The 25,003-nt window shown below is 41.9% G+C and overlaps 1 protein-coding gene across 3 annotated transcripts in view; it reads right to left on the minus strand.

Annotated features, from left to right (window-relative positions):
- The window catches only part of ASPH (aspartate beta-hydroxylase), a 215,430-nt gene extending 191,729 nt beyond the window's left edge, over positions 1–23,701 (minus strand). Inside the window, exon 1 of one of the 3 annotated variants that reach the window (XM_032316775.1) lies at positions 23,312–23,691. In XM_032316775.1, the coding sequence (XP_032172666.1) occupies positions 23,312–23,468 (157 nt within the window). In that variant the 5' untranslated portion in view covers positions 23,469–23,691. Of the gene's footprint in view, positions 1–23,311 lie in introns of all 3 variants that reach the window. The other 2 variants (XM_032316772.1, XM_032316773.1) reach the window with 2 other exon arrangements.
- Between the last annotated feature and the right edge of the window lie 1,302 nt (positions 23,702–25,003).

Consider the following 25,003-nt stretch of genomic DNA (forward strand, 5'->3'; position numbering starts at 1 on the left):
AAGTTGGAAGGACGCTGCAGCCCCATGCACCTGGCCCCATGGTCAGATGCCTCACACTGCTCTCCTGACTAATTCCATACAGAAAAGACACGAGTGGCTAAGGGAATGACAAAGGGTATTACAATTTAGTAAAACGAAATTGAGAAAGTCATTTACATTTTCACCAGTGTAAGGGAAAGTGAAATATGAGCCACAACTATCTATAACAGCCTCCCTTTATTTTTTGGAACCTTTATTACTCTTTGGAACCCCAGGTTGAGGAACCACTGTTCCAGGTACACCTGTGTTTGTGTTCTGGATTCAGTCATTCTTTTCAGCAGTGATGAACACAGGTCCATCAATCATCTTATGGATCTGTGATTTCCCAAAGGTCCATTAGTGAAATGCTAAAATCATGATATAAATGGTAGTGAACTCCAAAACTCATTCCCCCCACCACATCCAACAGGTTAGTGCTTTCAACTTAATCAGTTCTCCCTACAGAGGACTCGAGAAAGAGAAAACACTTGGGGGAAAAAGCACTCCTTGGCTAATCGGTCATCTGTATGTGGGTAAGAGTTATTAGTGGTGATCAGTTACTATGGAGTTCAAAATGAGACAGTCTGCTGCTGAACTGGAAGTAGCAGAAGGTATAAAGAAAACTGAGCTGTGGTGTCCACTCAGAAACTCTGAGGTAGTGAAAAGTTGTTCAAGGAAACAAACAAAAAGTTCTTTTTCCAAAACTAAAAAGAGTAACATGAAAAAGAAAAAGCCTAGTCCCACTCATTTAACTCCAGTGGTGAGGCAATGAGACCAGGTCACAAAGCCAACAGGTATGACCACAACTGATTTGCAGCTGTGTCCCCAAAGGCTTTTTGACCTTAACCACTTTAGAAAGCAAAAGATCCAAAGGTGTCCTTCCTCACCAGTTTCCACTTCTAGGACAAAACAATTCAACATTTATGATAAAGTGTCCTATAGATGCAAATGGGAAGAGAGGGAAGGGGTATATGAAAGCCCTAGCACAAAATACAGTAGATTCTTGTGTAAACTGCAAAACATACGGATTTTAGAGTCAAATTATTGGAAAATTATAGGCCAAAAAACTAGAAGAGGGCACTGCCCCAAAGCAGACCACATAGAGAGAGGCCCTCTTGCCTCACTGCTAATAGATAAGAAACTCCGCTTTGGAAGTGAGATCTGATATAAACCAAACAGACTAGAACAGGCAGAGTTGGCTGGCATGTTAAGGAATCGGCCCCAAAGACAGTCAAGAGCCTCTGCCACCCACGGACTAATCTAGCCCAGCTAAGCACAAGGACTAGAAGAAAATGACACTGTCTATCATCACCCTGTCAGAAAAAGACTGCTAAATGCAACAGCTACAAAACGTGGATGCACGTATTAGGGCAGCCCATGAACACCTGCCAGTATTTGACCACTCTGCGCCCCCCCAAATGGCTATTTCATATGCCTCAAAAAACAACATATGAGTCATTTCCCAATGTTCTATTATGGAAATTTTCAAGCACACAAGAAAGCTGAGAGAATTTTACCAAGCATACCCATATACAGCAACTTGGCTTCTACCACGAACATTTTATTACAACGCTTACGTCGTGTCCATTCACCCCCCTGCACCCATCAACGAGCCTATGTTATCTGTATAACATAGCTCAAAATGAACTGCAGACATTGGTTCACTTCCCCTAAGTACTTCAGCTTCTATATCATAAACTGCAGTTTAATATTTCTTTATCGTTTTTAATGTGCAATTTATATGAAATGAAATGCTCTAATTTTAAGTGTACATTCCGAGTTTTCACAAAAATACACACTGTGTACCCCAAATCCCTGTCAAAACACAGAACATTAACACCACTCCTAAGTTCTCCCATAGCCCTTTCCAGTCACCTTCCCCCCAACCCCAACCCCAGAGGCAGCCTCTTTGTTTTCCTTTCTTTTTTTTCACTGTAGGTCAAAAAATTCTTGAAATTTCTTAAAATGGCATGGCACCATATGTCCCTGTTTGTGTAAGGCTTCCCTCCCTTCGCTTTATGTTCCTGGGAACCAAGTGCGTTCTGTGTAGTAGCAGTTTATTCTCTTCTGTGGCTGGGTAGCATTCCTTTGTTTATCAGGCCGTTCTGTTATTGGCAGAAATCTGGACTGTTCCCCATTTCGGACTATTACAAAGAAAGCTGTTAGGAATATTCCTATACAAGACTATTGACTGCATATTAGAAATACACGCCTGCATTTCACTTGGGTTAAATTACTAGAAATTGCAGGATCACAGCCCGCGTGTACATTCAGCATTATACCAGATCTTTCCCCAAAGTGGTTCTACCATTTTATATACATACCAAGAAGGTATGAGAGTTCTTTTGTTCTAGGATTTTGCCAAAACATTCGGTGTTGTCAGTCTTCTTAATATTGGCCATTCTGGTGAGTATGCAGTTGTATCTCACTATGGTTTAATTGGCATTCTCCTAAGGATCAACGTTTGAGCATTTTCTTGATGTGCTTATTGGCCATTTATCCTTTCTTGGGGAACTGTCTGTTCAAATCTTTTGCCTATTTTTTTATTGCCTTTTCAAATTGAATTGTAGGAGTTCCTTGTATTTCCTAGATACCTTTCCTTTAACAGATCTATGTGTTAGAAAATTTTCTACCAGGCTATGACTTTCCTATTCATTTGATGGGTTAAAGTTTTTAATTTTGATGTTATCAAAATTTTATTTTTTTACTTATTACCAAACTAGAAAATCTAACTTAAACTTTAACAGGGCTCCATGCTTCATATTCTGAAATGGGACATCTATTCCAGTTTGTGGACCTGTGACAATCACTGACAGAAGCCGTGTCACTAGCTCAAACACTGTGCCAGCAAGGAGGAAGGTCACAGAGTCAAAGACCAGGTCAAAGACACGGTGTCAACTAAATGTCGCTTAAGGGTAGGTATCACAGCAAGTAAAAGCAAAAGAAATTTTGATAATTTTAAGGAATGTCTCCATTAGCTATTATGAGTCACAAAAACAAATTCTAAGCTAGTTCTATCTAATTCTTCTGTTACCTGACAGCCCTCCCAACACTTGAACCCCTTAACTTTTTTTCAAAAACTAGTTTACCAGTGTATTTGTTTCCCCCAACTTTTAATGACCCACAAATTTAAAATACCAGACCACTGAAGAAATCGAAAAATTTCCCTTTATTGTAATCTTCACATTGAATACATGGTAAAATCTTTAGAAAATCACAAAAGGCAACACGTTTTACAGAGAAGGCATATAGTTTACCTATGAGCATTGCGGGGCGGAATATAATTTAATGGAACAAATCTGCATGTAAAATAGACATTAAGAATTTAAAGGTAGGCTGGAGGGTCAGTTTAAAGTCATTACTGGAGGGGCACCTGGGTGGCTCAGTGGGTTAAGCCTCTCTGCCTTCGGCTCAGGTCATGATCTCAGGGTCCTGGGATCGAGTCCCACATCGGGCTCTCTGCTCTGCAGGGAGCCTGCTTCCTCCTCTCTCTCTCTCTCTCTGCTTGCCTCTCTGCCCACTTGTGATCTCTCCCTGTCAAATAAATAAAATCTTAAAAAAAAAAGTCATTATTGGAATAAATTAGGAAAATCTGAATATGGACTTTAGGTTAGGTAACAGTACTAAAGCGGTGTTAAATTTCTCAAGTGTGATAAATTCATTCTGACTATGTTGGAGGATATCCTCATCCTTAGGAAAAAAGTTGAAGGATATTAGTACGACTTAAAGTATTATGGGGTAAAGTATTACGATTTACCTTTGAAATGTTCAGCAGCAAAATGAATAAAATGATGTGTTTTTCTAGAGAGACAAATAGAGAATACAAAGGTATCAAAATATTAACAACTGGTGAATCTAAATGAGCTTTTCTTATAACTGTCTTGAAGGTTTGAATATTTTCATATTAAAAAATTAGGAAAAGACAGATGTCCAGGCCCAATCTAGTCCTAAAGAACCATATGCTCCCGGGGCACCTGGGTGGCTCAGGGGGTTAAAGCCTCTGCCTTCGGCTCAGGTCATGATCCCAGGGTCCTGGGATCGAGCCCCGCATCAGGCTCTCTGCTCAGCAGGGACCCTGCTTCCACCTCTCTCTCTCCGCCTCTCTGCCTACTTATGATCTCTGCCTGTCAAATAAATAAATAAAATCTTAAAAAAAAAAGAACCAGATGCTCCAGAGGGTTAGGGCTAGGAATTCAAAATGTCAAGAACTCTAAGGTTAAGTCATGACTAGATTCTGGATAAGTAAATAAAAGCAAGTAAACAAACAAAGGCTTCAAGTTTTAAAGATGCTTCTGGAGACAACTAGAAAAATCTGAATATGGAATGTATTTACATAATTTCTTGGGTTGGAGAACTCTATTGTGGTTCTGTAGGACAATGTCCTTGTACTTAGAGGAGATAGATGAGGAAGTAGTTAAGTGAGTTAAATTGCTCTGATGACCATAGCTTACTTTCGAAGATGCCCAAAAAACAAGAGAGAAAAAGATAAATGGATAAATACACAACTGCACAGCAAATATGGCAAAGTGCTAACAGCTGGTAAATCCAAAGAAACAATATAAAAGTCTTTCAATGTACGAAGCTTTTTGCTGTTATATAGGTTTAAAAGTTCAAAACAGAAAGAAAAATATAAAAATAAAAACAAAAATAAACTGGTTTTATAAAAGAAGATCCAAGGAGCTAAGGGTCAAGTCCTAAATGAAGTGGTAATGAAAAGGACATGAATCCGGTCACTGGTCTCAAACTTAATGGAAACCCAAGAGAAAGATGCTGCTACTCAATGTCTCCCACATGCAAGTTCTGCTCACATACCTCCATCAGCTTGCAGGCCAGTTTCCACCGGTTTCTGCCTCAAATGCATCCAGGAGAATAAACCTAACTCCTCTACCACCCAGAAGCTGCTCAAAGCCAGGGAGATGGAGATGTCCCCAAAGGGGACCCCACAGTCCAGACTAGCCAGCCCCAGCGTTTTCACCCCTTCCTCCTCCAAAGGCCTCACAGAAAGCTCTTCCTCCTCTGAGAAGTCTGCCATCACGGGCTCCCTAACAGCAGCCTCCTTCCCCCCATCTGAAGCCACCATTCCAGACACAGCCCACCCAACACAATGGGATTTTCACCTCCCTCACTCTGGTCACTGAGAACACAAACACTGAAGGGGATTCTTATTTGTCAGGCATATCGTGCGGGTCAACTCCCTCTGAGACTAAAAGCAATTAAAACAACCAAAACCCAAACAAAATACTAAGCATTTAAACACACACACACACACACATACACACACACACACACAAAAACAAACCAAGATACCGTATCTACGACTTCAAGTCTCTCCCCCCTCATCCTCAAGGGTGAGTTCACTTTGCAAAAGCGAGCGAACTGTTAAAGTCTACCTTCCCAGCCAGGCCATTCTGCAGTGTGCCTTCCCTACTCCCAGCACTCGCGTCCCCTCAGAGCGGTACTACCATGAATTCACTCCGCATTAAGCGGGCAGGGCTCCCTTCAAGTTGACACCAGCCCATTAAAGTCAGAGCTCTGTGGGAACTGTTCCACAGTCCGGCTGTGATTCAAACCATATCATATGACCATGTTACGCCATCTTGCGCTCAGGGAGATTTTCAGAGATGGTGTTAAATACCTTGATGAAGTCAGGAAAAATATCAACATTTCATCTTGACCACTTAGTCTAGAAACCGTATTAAATGCACAATTAATTTTTGTTTTCCTTTTTAAACAAGTTGCACTTAGTAAACCTACAGTGTCTCCTTAGTCTTCATTGCTTTCCTTGCTATGCACTTAAAAACAATTTTTAGGGCCCTGAGTGGCTCCGTCGGTTAAATGTTTGCCTTCAGCTCAGGTCATGATCCCAGGGCCCTGGGATCGAGTCCCACATCCGGGTCGCTGCTCAGCTGGAAGTCTACTTCTCCCTCTCACTTTCGCTCTGTACTCTCAAATAAATAAGTAAAATCTTAAAGTATAATAATAATTTTTAATATGAGAATTTGCTAAGGTTGTCATGAGACATCAGTTGAAGTGGCCCTGAATCTACCTTTCTTTAATGGAATGGGCCATTTATCTTTTAGGTATCTTTGCCATTTCTTCCAATATTCATGATTCCCCAAAAGCTGATGACCCAGAAAACTTCAGCTGGAGTTGTAAATTTGAGTCTTAAAAAGCCTCAGATCATTCTCATTTTAGTCTTCCTTTTCCCTCCTCCTTGATCATGCATAGCTTGTTCTTTCAACAAATACTGCTATGCAGCCCAAAGGACAGCAACACTCCCAGTGGCTTGGTGCTGGAGTGTTCTGCTCTATTCTCTCCCCACTGAGTATGGGGCTTGGTACGCAGGAAGCCCTTGTTAACTTGTTAACTTGTTAACTTCACTGGACAATTTACATGAAATTCCCACTAAAATCTAAAAATATAAATTATTCTTTGTCCCATCTAAATGGTAAAGCGAATGTAACATACACGAGCATTTTAAAAACCAAACGAAACCACAGAGAGGTGGTGGACAGGCTGGTTCTGGGTGAGGGACAGGAGCGTTCAGTGCACATACTGCTGGAACCCCATCAGCTTCATCATTTGGCTGCCCGGCCCCACACTCCAAGGCTGTCCATGCTGTCCTGATCCTGCCCCAGTACAAAACCAAAGTGATGGTCAATGTCATCTCATCACTTGTTCAGAGATGTCCTGTAACTCTCCTCTTGCTGACCCATTTTGCTCTAAACTCCCTCCACAATCACTTCCACAGCTCCAGCTTCAACAAATGCACTCCCTTCCCATGACTGAGGCCGCCCAGAAAAAAAGTCACCAAACACCCCACTGTCCTGAGCTCAGGTGGCACTGCAGAGAACACTTTTCAAATACTGCTCTTTGGGCGATATTCCATAAAAAACTACTCTGCTGCTGACAGCCCACAGGAGTAGGACCCAAGAAGATCAGACTAACTAAAGAGGCTAAAGTCTCACCACGCTCTGCAAGGTATAGAGAAACTGATGTTCAGGCAGAAAGCACAGGTATGCCTGACAGGTGCTGTCCTTCCAATCAGGTGGGGTCTCTCCTGGACCAGTGAGTGAATATTTTTATTACCATTTTGGATAAAAGTATTGCCCTTAAATGGAACATTTCTGGTCAACATAATTCAGATCCACAAAACAAAGCACTTTTAGCTCTATAAGGCAATACGAATTTTAAGGCACAAAGTAATAAAAATCACAGGATGGTAAATTTTAATAGGCTTCCACAATTTTCCACATGCATCTGAACATGCATTATTCAACAAATACTCTTGCAATCCCTACCCTATGCTGCAGCAATGAACCAGAGAGGCCACTTAGCTCACAGCCCCAGTGGAGGAGAAAATCAAATGAAAACAAAACAAAAATTCACTCTGCTAAGTACTATATTAGGGTATGCATTCCATATAGGTAAAAATAATCACTTGGGAAAAATCATAATCTTGAATTTTAAAGATACAACATTGTAAGGTACAATCTGTTCTGAAATCATCTTTATAAATGTTAGCACTGTTCACTTCATCGATTTTTATTTTTTAATTGAAACTGACAAAACCTTGGGGGCACCTCCATGGCTCAGTTGGTTGGACATCAGCCTTCAGCTCAGGTTGTGATTCTGGGGTTCTGGAGTCAGGCAGTGTGTGAGGCTCCCTGTTCAGTGGGGACTCTGCTTCTCCCTCTGCCCCTCCCCGTGCTTATGCAAGCTCTCCCTAATAAATAAAATCTTAAAAAAAAAAAAAAAAAACTGGCAAAGCCTTATCTTTTTTTTTAAGATTCTATTTATTTGCGAGAGAAAGCACAAGCAGAAGGTGCAGAGGGAGAGGGAGAGAGAATCTAAAGCAGTCTCCATGCTGAGTGGGGAGCCCTACCCGAGGCTTGATCCCAGGACCCTGCGACCACTACCTGAACTGAAACCGAGAGTTGGATGCTTAACCGACTGAGCCACCCAGGCCCCTCAAAACTGACAAAACCTTATCTTAAGTTATGGAGGAAATATTCATAGTTCTTCCAAAGTAATTTTAAAAGCCACTATCAAAAAGAAAAAGGAAAAAGGGAACAAAAATTCAGTAGAATTTCATTGTTCACATAAATCATTCTGGCCTATCCTTCAGTCATATCTAAAAATCCAAGTAATGGGAAAATCAGTATCTTACAAAGTAGAGAGAAATTTTCCAATTTCACAAAATACAGAACAAACAGAATGGCTGCTTCTGCCAAACCCTCTTCCCCGTCAGAATGCACGAACGGCCAAGAAGAACCCTGAGGGATGAGAGGAGCTTCCGTGGACAGAGCTACTACCATGTAGAAACTATGAGCGTGGAGCCTCAACGGGACCTATTAAAGGACCTGACCTATGTCAGTAATTCTCCACATCAACAAAGTATGCACATCCTAATAATTCTGCTGTTTCTTCAGCACCAACACTTATGATGTCAATAAAATTATTTTTTTATCTGCTTTCTTGCCCAAAACATCAACCTGGGTGGGGAAAAAAATCCACCCATGTAGTGCATAATATGTAAGCACTCGTTACATTCAAGGCAGTGTAGAATACACAAAAACACCACCTCTAGCCTCAGTGCCCTTTTGATCTACCGGAAGGAAGGAAGACTTTTACCTGTGCTCATTCATTCCGATATTTACTGAGTACATACTATGTCCTGACAATCGCTTAAGCAGTAGAGGTAAAAACAAACCAAAACATGGTGCTTGCCTATACAAACACTGAAACTAACTCTCTCAACCCTAGCACTTACTCTTGATCAGGGAAAGCAAATTACAGCCTATCTCCCACTTCTGCATGGACCATCGGCTTATGAACATTTAGAGAAGAGAAGATCAAGTGAAGAGAAATCAAAGACAGAAACTTATTAACAGGAGAAAATGGTCTGAGACTCAAATGTTCACATCCACAAATAAAGCATTACTGGACGCCGGTTGTGTCCATCTGCTTCCACGGCCATCTGAGGCTGCTCCAAGCTATGGCAGCAAAACTGAGAAGCTCCAAGGAGTTGTGTCTGAGGGGCAATGCCGAGCCCAGTCCTAAACGATCATGCTCATCTCCCTACCGCCAGTGGCAGATGAGATGCACAGGCCTATGCCAGCTGAAACCAATAAGCAGCACAGACTCTTACTCTGAGCAAATGAGAAAAAGAAGGCTCTTTTCTCTCTTTTCTTCCACAGGACATGAACAAGGAAGCCTGCATTCCCAGTGGCCTCTGGCTACCATCCTGGCTCTAGGTCCAGGAGAGAAACCAGCCTCAAGGTGACATGGACGCTGAGAACGAGAGCAGAGAAGCAGAAAGAACACGAGTTCCTGAAGACATTTCTAGCCACTGATCATACCACGTCTGGAATCAATGTATCGCATCTTTTTAAATGAAAAAAAAGTCCTAATTGTTTATGGAAGTCTGAATCTGGTGTCTGTTCCTAACAAAGATGCTACCCTTACTATCAAGCAAGAATGGAAGACCACCGATCATTACAGTCCATGAGGAAATGTCAGTTTTGTTCACAGGAATATCACCATCACCATACTTAATAAATGTATTAATGAAGTGCTTACTATGTGACACTTCATATCAATCTTTGTAACTATGCTGCACGTACAGTCATCCATAAAGATGGAGAAAAGTTAAAGATCCTGAGAGGTTTGATGCCTTTATTGAAGTGGCAGAGCCAACACTCGGGTCCAGTCCAGTCTGATATTTTGTTGTCCAATACCTGATACATTTTCATTTGCTGAAGGAACCAATAAGTGAATGAAGATGCTAAAATAGTGATATGCGGAGAATGCTACGGAACCTCGTGCTTAGGGGCATGGGGGTTACAGAGCCCAGAGTATGGAAAGACACCGGAGAGAGAACAGGAAGGACTAACGAAGGAGCTAAATGGTGAAGGATACTTAGGAGTCGGGCAGGAAAAGACAAAGCAAGGAGCAGTCCTAGAAGAAACGGCATGTGTACAGTCAGAGGCCTCAGAGAGTGGCTGAATATGGCTTAATCAGTATAAACATAGAAAAGGAGGCAGAAAATGGCTAGAGAGGGTAAGAGGGGCAAGATCATGAAGTGTCCCTAGATCATGCTACAGAATTACACAGTATCTTGAGTCCTGAGGAACCACCCAAGGTTTTCAAACAGAGAAGGGCATGACCTCATCTCCACTTTATAAAGGTGGCTGTGACAGAGAGATGAAACAGGGCCAGTTTGGAGTAACCTAAGCAACAATGAAAGAATCTAAAAATGTTCAACTGAAGGAGCTCTAGAGTCAAGGGTTGGGATCCCAACTGCAGTTCCCACTGCTACTAGCTCCACGATCTCTGATCAATTAAGTTCAGCTTCCATCTCTTCACCCACAAAAAGAGGAGGTCAAGAAGAACTCTGAGAATTAAACGTTGAGCTAAAGAAACAATGTCTGACATACAGTGGGCACTTGCTAAGTGGCAGCTAGGTTTGTCCTCTACCATTATGGATGCCAGTTAAGTTTATAGCTCAGGAGGAATACCAAGCATTGGAAGCCATCAACAGACAGTAGTTATAGCTATGGAGAGTGTGTAGCATGGGGTTAGAACAGGGCCCAGCAAAGAATCCTGGGGAAGACCGTCCTCTTCTGGGAGCAAAGAAAAGGAACAAGGGCCCAGCAGATCTGAGGGCTAATGTAGTCTCTGTCGACTCTGACCAGAAAGACTTGGAGGGAAGGAGAGAAAAAGAGGAGCCCATATTACTCATTTGTGATATTTGGCTGGGTAGAGGAGGCAGGGTAGAAGGAGGTTTGGGGTTTTGTTTTGTTTTTCATTAAATGAGAGAAACTAAAGAAAGGGGAACCGGCTACGAAAAGGGGTAGAGAACAGGGGTTTTCAGGGGTGGGTAAGTGATTGCTCAGGTCTGTGAGAACATGGTACGGACACACCAGTGAGGGCTCCCTTGGGCAGCCCAGGGCTCCTGATCCAGCCTTTCCTTTTCTCTTAGGTTGGTAGGGCCCAGAGGTCTATAACAGCTGCGAATGCCAAGATTTTACACTCTTTCTATCTGTGGTACTGGCTCCTCTCCACTCACGGTCCACCCTACTGGGCCTCCTCCTCAGTCTAAAGAAAGAAAAGGGGCTGTACTGAACTACACATTAAAGATATATTTTATGAGCTCAGTTCTTATTTTCTCTCATATGCCAATTAGAGCAATATCTTGTCAAGATTCTCAACTGTACTGGCTTTTGCAGCCATCCTAGGCCCCAGACCCCAGTTTCCCCACTCAGGGCAGGGTCGGGGGGAGAGCACAAAAATCAGCCTCATGTCAGTTGGTTCCCAAGGTCATGAACTTCAGAGATCAAACCCCAAACCCCCACATGTGATGTATGAGATGAGAGACGTTTTTAAAATTTTATTTATTTTTTAAGAGTTTATTTATTTATTTGACAGAGAAAGACACAGAAAGAGAAGGAACACAACCAGGGGAAGTGGAAAAGGAAGCAGCAGACCTCCTGCTGAACTGGGAGCCCAATGCGGGGCTCGATCCTAGGATCCTGGGAACATGGCCTGAGCAAAAGAGAGACGCTTAAATGACTGAGCCAGTCAGATGCCCCAAGACTTTTTTTTTTTTTTTAAGATTATTTATTTATGGGGGGGGGGTGGACAAGAGGGGAGGGAAAGGAAGAAGGAGAGGGAGAGAGAATCCTCAAGAAAACATCCCACTGAGGGCAGAGCTCAACTTGGGGCTCTACCCCAGGACCCTAGATCAGGACCTGAGCCAAATCAAGAGTTGGCTGCTTAACTGAGTTACCCAGGTGCCCTGAGATGAGAAACTCTTGAAGGATGTCCCTGATTTCTCCAAACAATGAGAGGAAGTCATCTGTCAAAATTCAATGGGAAGAAGTAAGGCATTGAGCTCAAGGAGTTGAAGATTTAAATAGCTAGTACTGAAAACACAGGGAAACATCAACTAAGAACACAAAGAGGACAGCAAGACGTTGTTGCAGGGCCAACCGAGGAGGAAGATCTCAAATACAAGTAATTTCTTCCAAATCAGTACTTACCTGAGCTCTGAACAATTCTTTATCTTACCCAATCTTACTCAACCTTACTCTATCCTGATTCAGTCATCTTAAATGTCTCAGTGGTCACAAGAGGGTTTTGAAAAAGTAGCTGGGGACTTATTGGCACAAATACCATACCACTTCTAAAAGAAGAAAAGAATACAAGTTGCTTTGCACCTTCACATATATGAATTTCACCTTAAAGATGTCCTACCTTTGTAATTTAACAGAACAAAATGGAAATGGAAACACACGGCACATCAATGTTTGGCACATAAATCTACTAGTACCTTCATAGGAGACACAGAGCCATTTAGGAACTGTTCACTCAAATCTACGTCAGGTACCCTAGACTTCCAAGTATGTTTATTGGTTACAACTAAAGAGACTGAGCCATTAAAACCCATCAAATAATCAAATAAACCTGAAAGTTCCAGAAAACAAGCACTATGACTCATGAAGAGAGTCAGTTCAGTTTTGAACAAAGTAATGAATCCAGTGCTAGTCATTACCATTTAAGCAGGAAAATAGACACCATACCAAGCCAACGCAGCCACATCACCAGGACCAAATGGTTTACCTTCTCACAGGTATTAGAATATCCAGCCTATTTTTTAAAGACTTTTCACTTTAATAAAATCAGAAAAAATTCTGTCTAAAAATAACTAGAATTTTTTTTAATATTTTTTATTTATTTGACAGACAGAGATCACAAGTAGGCAGAGAGGCAGGCAGAGAGAGAGGAGGAAGCAGGCTCTCTGCTGAGCAGAGAGCCCAATGTGGGGCTCGATCCCAGGACCCTGAGACCATGACCTGAGCCGAAGGCAGAGGTTTAACCCACTGAGCCACCCAGGTGCCCCATAACTAGAATTTTTTTAAGGTTTTTTTTGTTTTGTTTTTGTTTTTTGAGAAAGAACAAAAATGAGCAGGGTGAAAGGGAAGAGGCAGAGGGAGAGGGAGAGGGAGAAGTAGACTCCCCACTGAGCAGGGAGCCTAACGTGGGACTCCATCCCTGGACCCTAAGATCATGACCTGAGCCGAAGGTATATGCTTAACTGCCTGAGGCTCCCAGGTGCCCCCAAATATTCAGAATTTAAAGATATTTAAAATTTAGAGGGTTCTGGGTGGCTCGATTGGTTAAAGGTCTGACTCTTGACTTTTGCTCAGGTCATGAACTCAGGATCGTGAGATGGAGCCCTGTGCTGGGCTCCAGGCTAGGCATGGAGGCCATCTGAAACTTTCTCCCTCCCTCTGCATCATACCACCACTTGTGTGCATTCTCTCTCTCTCTCAAAAATTAATTAATTAATTAATTAATAATAAATCCCAAAACTTCTAAAAAAAACAGTATAACAGGATAGTTTTGTATCTTGAAAATAGGGCGAAAAAAGAAAATAGGCAGTTTCTTAGCAAGATAAAGAGAGCAAAAACCATTAAAAATGAAGTAAACATCAACATAAAAATATGTGCTCTTCAAAAGACACTATTAAGAAAAAAGTAAGCTATATATTGGAAGAAATTTGCAATACATATATCTATCTGAAAAGAACTTCTATCTGGGATATTTAAAAGCTACAACTCAATAACAAAAAGATGGAAAAAAAAGACAATAAAAAATAGGCAAGAGGTAAACAGAAACCTTGCATAAGAAGATAATATGTATGACCAATAAGCAGAAGAAAAACTACATGACATCACTAGTCATCAGGGAAATGTAATTTTAAACCACAATGAGAAGCTACTAACACCCACCAGAATGGCTAAAATTAAGAAGACTGACAACACTAAATGTTGGTACAGATGTAGAACAACTATATTCCTACACGCTGTTGGTGGAAGAGTAATATATATTGTACAACCACTCTGGAAAATAATTTGGCAGTTCTTGCATAAAACTAAACAAACACCTACCTTATAACCCAGTAATTCCTCTCCTAGGTATTTACTCAGAGAAATTAAGACATATATCCACTAAAAAAAAAAGAAAGAAATCTCCAATATTACAATATTCATAGAATGTTCTTTGTAATAGGCCCAAACTAGAAATAGCCCAAGTGTCCATCAGTAAAAGACCAGAGAAACATTGTGCTCTGGTCACACAATGGACCACTTGGCAACAAACACAACAAGATATTCATACAAGCAACATGGATGGACCTCAAAAATCTGCTGACTCAAAAAAGATGTAAACAAAGTTCCAAAACAGACAATAACAATCTACAGTGAAAAAATTTAGTACAATAATTGCCTCTGATGGCAGAGGTGGTGGCAAGGAAGGGACTGGAGTTTTCTGAGGTGATAGACATATTCTCTATCTTACCAGGTTGTTTGGGTTACACAGATGTACACATTTATAAAGACTGAGAATAATACACTAAGATTTGTGCAATTCACTGTATGCAAATATTACCTCAGGGGGTAAAAAAAGCAAACAAACCCAGAAACAAATGTTGAGCTCTAGTTAACATCAGACTTCGGTAAATGTTTAGGAGTGAGGTATACTGATATCTACAACTTACTTGGAAACCCATAAAGAACAAATTAACAGATTGATATGATATGAAGCAAATTTATTAAATGTTAACCACTACAAAATCTCAGTGGTACGGTCATTATACAATTCTTTTAACTCAGGTGCACATTCTAAATTTTTCATAATAAAATACTTGTTTAAAAATGTAAATACAGGGGCGCCTGGGTGGCTCAGTGGGTTAAGCCGCTGCCTTCGGCTCAGGTCATGATCTCAGGGTCCTGGGATCGAGTTCGGCATCGGGCTCTCTGCTCAGCAGGGAGCCTGCTTCCTTCTCTCTCTCTCTCTCTCTGCCTGCCTCTCAGTGTACTTGTAATTTCTCTCTGTCAAATAAATAAATAAAATCTTAAAAAAAAATGTAAATACAAAAAAAAATGTAAATACATAATTTCCCAGGCTAAATGTAACAAAAGATCTATGTACCTTTTGGATGAAATTACAAAAATTAATGATAAGACTTAAATAAATAGGAAATTATACTATGTTCACATATAGGAAGACCTGGTTTTATAGATGTATATTTGTCCCAAATCATGCTACAAATTCAATACAACTCCACTCAAAATCCTGTAACAGTTCTCATGAAACTTACTTGATATGCTTATGCTAAATGGTATAGTCATGCACAAGGAAAGGTCCAAAAACATCAAGGACAATGATAACAAGACAAGGCAGAGGATTTGCCTGACCAAATATGCTGTAGAGTGATTCCTACATGCTTGGAATAAAACAGAGCCACATAAGAGTTATACATAATACATGATACATGCAGATTAGCGTGTAAAGAAGACACTTCAACTGATGGTACAGGAAATTTTCATCATCTGTTTTTAAAATATATTGAATTAGATCTCTACCTCACAATATATACAATAAAATCTACACTTGGTACTTTAGAGTCTATATTGAGAAAACAAAATTTAAGATATTTTAGAAGAAGTAAGAGAAGGTTTTACGACCACAATATATACAATGAAATGTACACCTGGTAGTTTAGAGATCTACATGTGAGAAAACAAAATTTAAGATATTTTAGAGGAAATAAGAGAATGTTTTATGATCTCTGTTTTGGAAAGGATGTCTTAAAGCACAAAGGTACAAATCATAAAGTAAAAATTATAATATGAATATGCTAAAATCTTAAAATTCTCCACTAAATATACTGTAGGAAATGACAAGGAAAATAATCAGATTGGGAGAAGCCCTTCACCCTACAAATAATCCAAAGGTTCGGAATATAGAACATAAATTCTACAAATCAAAACGAAAAACACGTAACAAACCAAACCACCACCACCACACCCCTAAAAAATAGACACGCTCAATGAACAGGCAACTCACAAAAAAGGAAACAAAAATAGCTATTCTCGGGAGTAATCTCACTGCTGATCAAGCCAATGCAAGTTGAAACCACAAGATAACAACATCACACCCACTAACCCTGTGAATATTAAACCTTAGCAAGTGCTGGTAATGCGGTGGCAGCAAAAAGGAGCTGTAGGCTGGGTGAGAGGAAGCATAAACCTACTACGACAACACAGACAGCAGGAGCGTGTGAAGTTGAAGAAATGCTTTCTTATGACCACCAATTCCAAGCCAGAAAAGCCCTTCAGAACGTACACAAGGGCATGGGCACCCACAAGATTGCTCAGAGCAGCAGTGTCTGCAAAAAGAAAACTCAACAAGCCAAGTGGTATATATAGATACACTTCCTAAGCCCTTGTACCTAAACGGCCTTTGACAATAGTTACGCTTACACAAATCACCCCTAGTTATACAACCTGCAATGTGACATTATGTAATAGACATCACTTGGGTGTCTATACATTATACATTATAAGGAAGTGCAGGATAATAATTATCACAAATCGTATAAGAGTGGCTGAGAAGGAATATTGCAGGAGAGGAGAAACCAAGAATTTGGCAACATTTTATTTCTTCACCTGGACAGTGGCTGGGTCTTAAACATGCAACATTTCAAAGAGACAAAGTTTTAAAGAACAGTACATAGCAATCTACAGTTGTAGAAGTTAGAGAGATGGCTCACTGACAAAAAAGCATGAATTAATTTCTAAAACTCAGAAAGGGACAACTGTTCAAATGAACTTGATTCAAAGAACGGAAAAATGAAGTTAAAGGCTAGAAGTCTTTCGGCACACATTTTTATTTTCATGTAAGAAAAAAAAAATTAACTGCTCCTAAGTAAAATTTACATGTGAACATTAAGACCAAAAGGGCTTCCCAGTGTATCTTTTCGGGAACTGGGAAATTAAAACGGGTGAAAAATGGGGAGGAGGGGAGGGAACTGTGTATGTTAGTGATCTGATAAATAAGAAAGAGAAGTTAGACACAGAGTATAACTTCAAAACTGCGCTGAGTCTACACCCTACCGATTAGGGAACCATATTATTTTATCAAACAATATTCTTTCACTTTAAAATGAAGACTGAGGCTTGCTGGCTTCCATACAGAATGAGTCACTGGGTTAAATGGGCAGGCACATCTGTGGGAGAGAAGTAATGGCGTTTCTCCAAGCCCTGCAAGAGTGCCTTCCACTCTGCTGTAACTGGACAGCCACCACCAGCCCTGCCCTGTCTGATTCACTAGCCCTACCCGCTTTAGAGCACAGAGAGCATCTACAGTGGATGATGACAGTTACACTACGGCCAGAATGCCAAGACAAGCCACCTGGATCTCAAAAGGGGCTGAAGAACAGTCCAAACCCTTCAAAAGTCCTTATGTGACTTTTTTTTTTTTTAACAATGTATTCGTGAAGTAAGTTCAGATGTTCCTTTGAGTCTAACAGGTTATCTACAGCAAATTTGTCCTCAAGGGTCATCAGTGGGATCAGAACTGAACTGCATTCAGAGACTTGCCCTTAAAAGATAACCACCTCAGCCAAAGGTAAGACACTTCCTTGAAAACAAGTATCAAATGCAGGCCAAATGCCTTAAGCTCTCCCATTCCAGGAGAATAATTTTTTTTTAAATAAATAATGAACGACAAGAAAATACCACCCTAGCTCCCCACACCACCAGAAGAAAGAGAAAAAGTTAAAGCATGGGACTCCAGAATATACCTCTACAGCTGGCATACAGAAAAGAAACAAACAAACATCTAGTATTCTAGCAGAAATCACCAGAACTGTAGAAAGGAACCCGACATGCATCTCCGCCCAGACACACTTACACCCATGCCTGCAGAGCTGAGTGGATCCTGGAGCAGCAGACCTTAGACATCTGAGCCAACCTTAGACCTCCACATCCCCGACAGGTGGCTGACACTTTCCCCAGAGACTGGTTAAATTGTAGATGGGTTCTACGTACCTGCCAGTTTTACTAAGGGTAAGTTAATATAATTTTTTTTTTTTTTTTTTTTTTTTGCAGGTACACTTGGGTGGCTCAGTCGGTTAAGCATCTGCCTTTGGCTCAGGTCACGATCCCAGGCCGGGGTCCTGGAATCAAGCCCTGCACTAGGCTCCCTGCTCAGCTAGGTGCGTGCTTCTCACTCTCCCTCTATCTGTCACTCCCTCTGCTTGTGCTCTCCCCCCAAACCCCCTGTCAAATAAATAAACAAAATCTTGAAAAAAAAAAGTTTTTGTATCTTGGTACAGAATGAAGTTGGAACTACTTAGGAGACAAAAAGTATCCAAGACACAAACAAAGTTACCTATTTTCATATTAAAAATAGCATCAAAAGACTAAAATGTATCTTAGTTCTAGTAAAATAAAACAACATAACAGACCTACAAATGGTGTACTTTGGCCTTCAGAGGTGGACAGAAATGCATCAGGTGGTCCTCCAGGCCATAGTAGAAACACATAGTAGAAATGGCTGCTGGGGCAGCCATTTCAATTGCAACACATAGGCTAACAGAATGTAACAAAATTATTTGTTTTTCAACCATAAAAAAATGTCAGGCATGCAATGACCTGCTTAGCTCTGCACCCTTATGTCCTCCGAAGTTTTGTACTCACCCTTGCCATTAGAAAAACTTTAATGAATGTATCTGAGGTCAACACAAAGGCATAGAAAATTGGTTTGAGGGCTATAACAACCATGAAATGAGAGAAGACTTCTTCCAAGATCAGGGTAAGAGATTTGGAGAGACTGGCTACACGGTTTATAAATGGACATGAATCCAGGTCAACAGATTCCCAAAGTACATTCCTTTTTGGGGGTGGGGTTATTCTACTAGGATTGGAGAGCTCGGGGTTAAATTTCTGTACTGACTAAAAATAAGGTAGATAGTCCACAAGAGCATTTATCCAAGTTACTTTGCTGCTAATTAGCTGAAAAGGAAAATTTTTCCTTTTCTAGTAATCTCTCTGCCATATGTGATTTTAAAGAAGACTAAAATAGAGACCTTTCCTTTTACCTCCTACAGGTTAATATGTTTGGTCTTTTTAAAATGTGTTCAAGAGTTCCCTCAGAACATTTTTTAGTACTTGGTTTCAAATCATCTGGGCCAGGTTGGGCAAAATGCTGTTCAAAGGAACACAAAACAGCACACTGTTCTTGGAGCTTTCATCCTATCTCTTCGTCCTAGAATGACTAACAGAGGATAAACCGACTGGCCCTACCTAACAGCCTATCGATAAAGAAAGGGAATTTCACCAAGGCCTCTTCATTCAAGGGAGCCAGAATGCAATCTGCACCGTGTTGTGTCTGTTCGTTACTAAGCAGTCTGAGCAATACTGAAAGTAGAAAGAAAGAAAACACAAATTTCTAAATGATTAGTATCCATCAGATGAATCTGTGAATGCAGAAGTTTCACAGATACTATATGAATGTGTTAATTCTAGGGGCACTTGGGTGGCTCAGTGGGTTGGGTGTCTGCCTTCAGCTCAGGTCATGATGGGGGGGAGGTGGGGGCTGGGATCCCACTGGCACCGGGATCCTCGCTCCGCAGGAAGCCTGCTTCTTCCTCTCCCTCTGCCATCCCCCCGACCCCCACCATTTGTGCTCTCAGGATCTTTCAAATAAATAAATAAAACCTTTAAAAAAAAATGAATGCATTTAATTCTAAACAAGATAAGCTAAATAGGGGCACCTGGGTGGCTGAGTGGGTTAAGCCTCTGCCTTCAGCTCAGGTCATGATCTCAGGGTCCTGGGATCAAGCCCCACATCTGACTCTCTGCTCAGCAGGGAACATGCTTTCCCACCCCCTCAGCCTGCCTCTCTGCCTACTTGTGATCTCTCTTACTCTATCAAATAAATAAATAATCTTAAAAATAACAAAAAAGATAAGCTAAATAAATAAGGTTGCTAGGGACAAAATCTTACTACTATATTTAAAAATCTGCTGTTAAAGACCTTGAGAGCAACGCCTATGAGTTTTTAAGCAGTTGTCCATCAATAGTTCTGGGTATGTGCAGAACTGATTAAATAAAAAACTAAGTAGTATTACATAACCAAAACTTCAACAGAAAAAGGATAAAGTATTCTATAGTGACACCTACTGGTGAAGTGTAACATAGTAGCCTGACACTATTAGACAAACCACTTTTGAACAAACAGATGTTTACATCTCTCTAACTTGTTAGAAAGCTACAGGAAAAGACTTAATGATAGTCAAAAGGGAAAAGCTAAACAAAAACATTACACATACCAGAGTCTATGAACTACAAAGTAAGCCCAAGAGGTCACCAAGATCCTTCCCAACCAAAACTTTTCCAATCAATAAATGTAAACTAAGGTACCCCTGGCCCCAACTGGCCATGCAAGTGAAATTTTCATACGCAAGTTAAAGGCAAGATGTCCAATTTACTCATGTTTCTTTTATATTTTAAAGAGTAAAACTGAAGAGGTAAAACTGAGTTCTGTATGAAACTAGACATTTTATTGGTTTTCAGTTTATGAAACTAGACATTTTATTGGTTTTCAGTTTAAGTTGAAGACTTAAATGAAAAGTAGGCAGTTGCTTTAAAATATCCATTATATAAATTCCCTAAATTCTAAACATCACTTTTCAACAAAATGATCACCAAGAGAAAGAGAAAGCCAAATAATCGCTTTCTCCCTAAAATGAATGTTTCAAAGGACTGAGTCCTTCTCCCCCATGCCTTTATACAAAAATTTAACAAATAATGTTTCATATGACTAATGTCATCATCAACTTCAGACTTTCAATGCAACATATCTCGAAAAACTTCCTATTTGAGCCGGTGCATTTCTTCTCAGACTAAGATTTTCAAAAGTACTATTTCAAACCTAATTTTAGTCAAATTTAACTGGATATGAAAAAAAAGCATACTTTTTTATTAAGCAACCTGGTGTGGTATGCCACAGACCTAACCAAAAAGGAAGAGATCATCTACAGAGGGAAAGGGATAATCTACTTCAAATCTAAAATTCCCATAAAATCTTAAAAATTAGAGAACCTCAAATTCAAGTATGATGGTATCATGAATGAGTGACAGAAAAGTTGAGTTCTAGTCTTGGATCGTCCATTAAATAGTTGGATTTCCAAAACCTACCCAAACTTTAATGAACTACACAACTTTTCTGGGCATTAATTTCCTCATCTGTAAAATTAGAAGAGGGAACTAGATGGGCCTTAGGGTAATGCCACTGCTAAAATTTCTTCAGCTTCTGTGATTTCCCCAGCAGATGAGAATGGTTTGGGAATCAACGTCTCTACCTCAAAGACTCAAGAAACAGAGCAACAAAAAGGGCTTTATCTTCCAGGTATAACCCGCTATATAAGCAAACAAGACAAACAATCACACTTTCACACTGTTTAAGACTCAAAGAATCCCTGTTTCCACCTCCAGTGCCTTCTACCTGGCACACAGTCAGAACTCACTACTACAAAAAATGTCTGCGGAAAAAGACTACTCATTACGTAACATGCAAGACTCCAATATCAACTCTTTCAGTGTTTTGTGTTCCGTTTTTGTTATGTTTTGTTTTGGTAATACAATTACTTTTCTCTTTTACATACCGTTTCTTTTCGTGACAATTGTGCAATCAATGTGAACAATGCGTAAAAGGCCACAGATCCTCAAATATGGACAGGAGTGGCAGCCCAAAAGTATCTAAATAGGCAAGTCAAAATACATTAATTTAGGTCGTAACATTTCCTATATTCATTACCTGCCTATTAAAACTGGTTCAGTGATTGAAGAACCAGCGGTGGTGAGAACACAATATATATCCCCCCACAACTCCCCACAACCCCCCGCTCTAATGGAACCCAGTAATAGTCCTTACTTAATACAATGACTTCCCCAGATGCAACCAGGCCTCTTCTACCCCTGAGTACAAAGAGTAAAATGGAACAAAGATGTGCCTCCCTTGTAAACAGCTACAGAAAACTTCTGACAGCAGTTAACATTAACAAAACAACAGTCTTGTTCATCAGGTTTCCCAGCTTGCTGTTGAGGATCTTCCCATTAAGAAATTTTTAAAAGGGGAGCCAAAGCTGCCAAAGACAGTTCACCTACTCTTCTGCCTCTTTAAGCAACTGACTGGAATTTAGGGACAAGTGACAAAGGAACACATTTACTTTTGTCAAAGGTGAATTAATATGCTGTCTTTTAACTTCAAATTGTGTGTATCTTTTTTCATTTCCGATATAAATATTAACTCTTAGAATGTTAATTTGTGCAATGAGTTTAATTACACTACGTTCATCATTTAAATGTATTCATTCACTCATTAAACAAATATTTATTGAGCACCTATTAAGTCCAGGACTATTCTAGGAGTTGGCAATAGGAATGAACAAGGAGAGGGTGTAAAGCAAGAAGGCAATACACAAGAAAATAAGAAACTTTCACATGGTGATAAGTGCTTATTAAAAAAAATAGTTATATGAAGTATGACTGTAGTTGTCTAATTTACTTGTTTTATATATAAAATGACTACTTGTAGAACTCGGGAAACAAACTCTCTATCATTTCAAAATGATCATCTCAAAAAGGAAAAACTGCGGCTCACATTCACACACACGTGTACTGCAGTTACAATATCCTAAATGAGTCCAAGGAAGTTTAAAAGAAACAGAACCGCTGAAATATGAGATGAAACAGATTTAAAACATCTGCACTGTTCTCTTTGCCGGGTAAAGCACATGGAAGAATAAGGTTAATAGCCAACGTGTATTTTTTTTGTTAAAGGGAAGACTGAAAAAATCGAGAGGTTCACCCAGTATTCTAGGATATTCTATGATACTTTCAAGGCAACAACAACGCATGTTAAGAAAGCTACCTAGGAGCAAAAATATTTAAAATTATTGCCAAGAACATTCAAATCACTCCCCTCCCAAACACCCTACACACACACACACACACAGAATATTACCCTGGTTTGGCAGGAACTTATTTTCTCCGACTTTGGCTCATTTCCAAACTCCCCAAAACATGCACGGCAAAGGTAAACTGGTTCCCTTACTCCCTCCCACCTTTGGATCCACGCACAGCAAAGAAAGGGTAGATCACTAACCTCCCTCCTGGCTGCGCCAGGCAGGTGAGGGATCAGCCGGGAAGGGGCTCCCCGGCGCGACCAACCCCAGGCTACGGACCCAGCTCCGTCCGGCCTCTCGGTCCGCCCGCCTGGCCCACCGCGCGCGGCCTCCGCCCCGCGCCAAAAGGAGGAGCGACGCGGAGGATGAAGGAGATGCACGGCGGGATCCGAGGAGACTGAACCGCAAAGCCAGCCGCCCGGGCCGGTCCCGGACCCCGGCCCCGCACTCCCGCCTCCGCACGCCTCTGACCTCTCCGGGCCCCGGGGCTGCTGCTGCCGCCGCTGGTGCCCCCGCCCGGGCTGCCGCTGCCGGAGCCGCTGCCAGAGCCGCTGCTGCTGCTGCTGCTGCTGCTGCTGCTGCTGCTGCTGTTGCCGCCGCCGCCCTTGGCGTTCTTGCGAGGGGCCATTGCGCGCGCTACTGGAACCGGCGAGGGGTGGGGTGGGTCCCTCAGTGAGCCGGGACACCGGAGGCGCGAGGGCCGCTGACGGCAGCGAGCGCTGCGGCGGGTGCGGGCCGCAGCTCCTGCAGCAGCGCCTGTGTCTCGGCACCGTCCGCCGCGCCTCCGAAGACTTTCGCCCGCGTGCCGGCTGCGCGCGCCCAACCCTCGCGTGCGCTGAACCTGTGACTCCCTCCCCTGGCGAGAGCGCGCGGCTCGCCCACCCCCTCGGCCACGCCCCTTCCCGCCCGAGCCCCGCCTCCTCCCCGCCTCCGCGAAAGGCTGAGTGACGGAGACTAGAGCCAATCACAACGGCTCCTGTGAAGGGACGGAGCCCTGCCGTGCTTCCCCACCCCATGAAGACTTGGGGCTGTTCTGGGCGCGTCGCAGCCGCCTGTGAGCGCGAGCCGCCTTCGACTTTCCAGTCTGTCTGGGTCCTTTGGAACGTGGCAAACGTGGAAGCCAGGAGGGCTCTCGCGAGCGTTGGCGGACCCGGTACAATCTGGATGGATGGGGCGGGGCTCGGGGGCGGGACCGACGGACACGTGTGCCCCGTTCGCAGCGAGCGCGGCCCCTTGGCCTTTCTCCGGGAGTTTTGTTCACGTTCTACTTCACTGTACACATAGGCTCCAAGGAATGCAGTCCCGCTTCTTGCGAAAGAGCTGTGTTTCTCGTCTGCATGAACATTAAGGCATTTCTGAAATGGTGATATTAGGAGCAGTTCAAGGCTTAAGCCATATGTAATTGATCAGTTGGGTTTTAAAGCAGGACTTCATTTCGTTTGTCATCAATATTTTCAGAGACTCTTAGTTAACAGGCACGAGTGTAAATGTAAAGCAAAGAGTTCATTTTCTTGCCCTGGATGGCATCCTCTATCTGAAATCTCCGTCTGCGGAGCTAACGGCTACAGGCATCTTTCTTTGTTGTCCCCAATCATGGGTCCCCTCATGTGCAGTCGCAGAGGGACTGGGCCTGAGCTGATGGCCACACGTGGTCTTAAAAATATCTGGGCCCATGGATGATCAGACAGGAACTTGCGGTCAGGGACGTCACCATCATCTTTGTGTCGCCCATTGCCAGCCCAAGTCCTGGTGCGTAACAGTTAAGCAAGAAACGTTTGGTGATTTGATACCTTTCTGACAACTTCTTAAAACCTTCCCCCAGTTTTTGACCGTGTTTTGGAGACCCTACCTTTGGAAGTGTCTCAAGAGGGCTCCAACCCAGAGAAAGCTTTACGGTGTGGCATCCGGTTTCCTTCCTCTTCTCCAACCCCACTACTACCCCTATTGGCAGGTGTCCGGGCCCACCTGACTCTTCCGCTTTGAATGGCTGGGTGCTGCTTGAGCACTGGCTAGTGATACAGAGAGGCCCATAGAAAGCATGTTGCATAGAGGAAAGAAGTCCTCTCTTCTTTTTGTGAGATGTCAGATAGTTGTCAAGATATAACAGGGGCAGGGGAGCTCACAGTTTTTTACTGAAGCAGCTCTTTGTTCTTTATCTTATCA

Source organism: Mustela erminea, chromosome 16 (assembly GCF_009829155.1).
Source record: "Mustela erminea isolate mMusErm1 chromosome 16, mMusErm1.Pri, whole genome shotgun sequence".
Taxonomy (NCBI): Eukaryota; Metazoa; Chordata; class Mammalia; order Carnivora; family Mustelidae; genus Mustela; species Mustela erminea.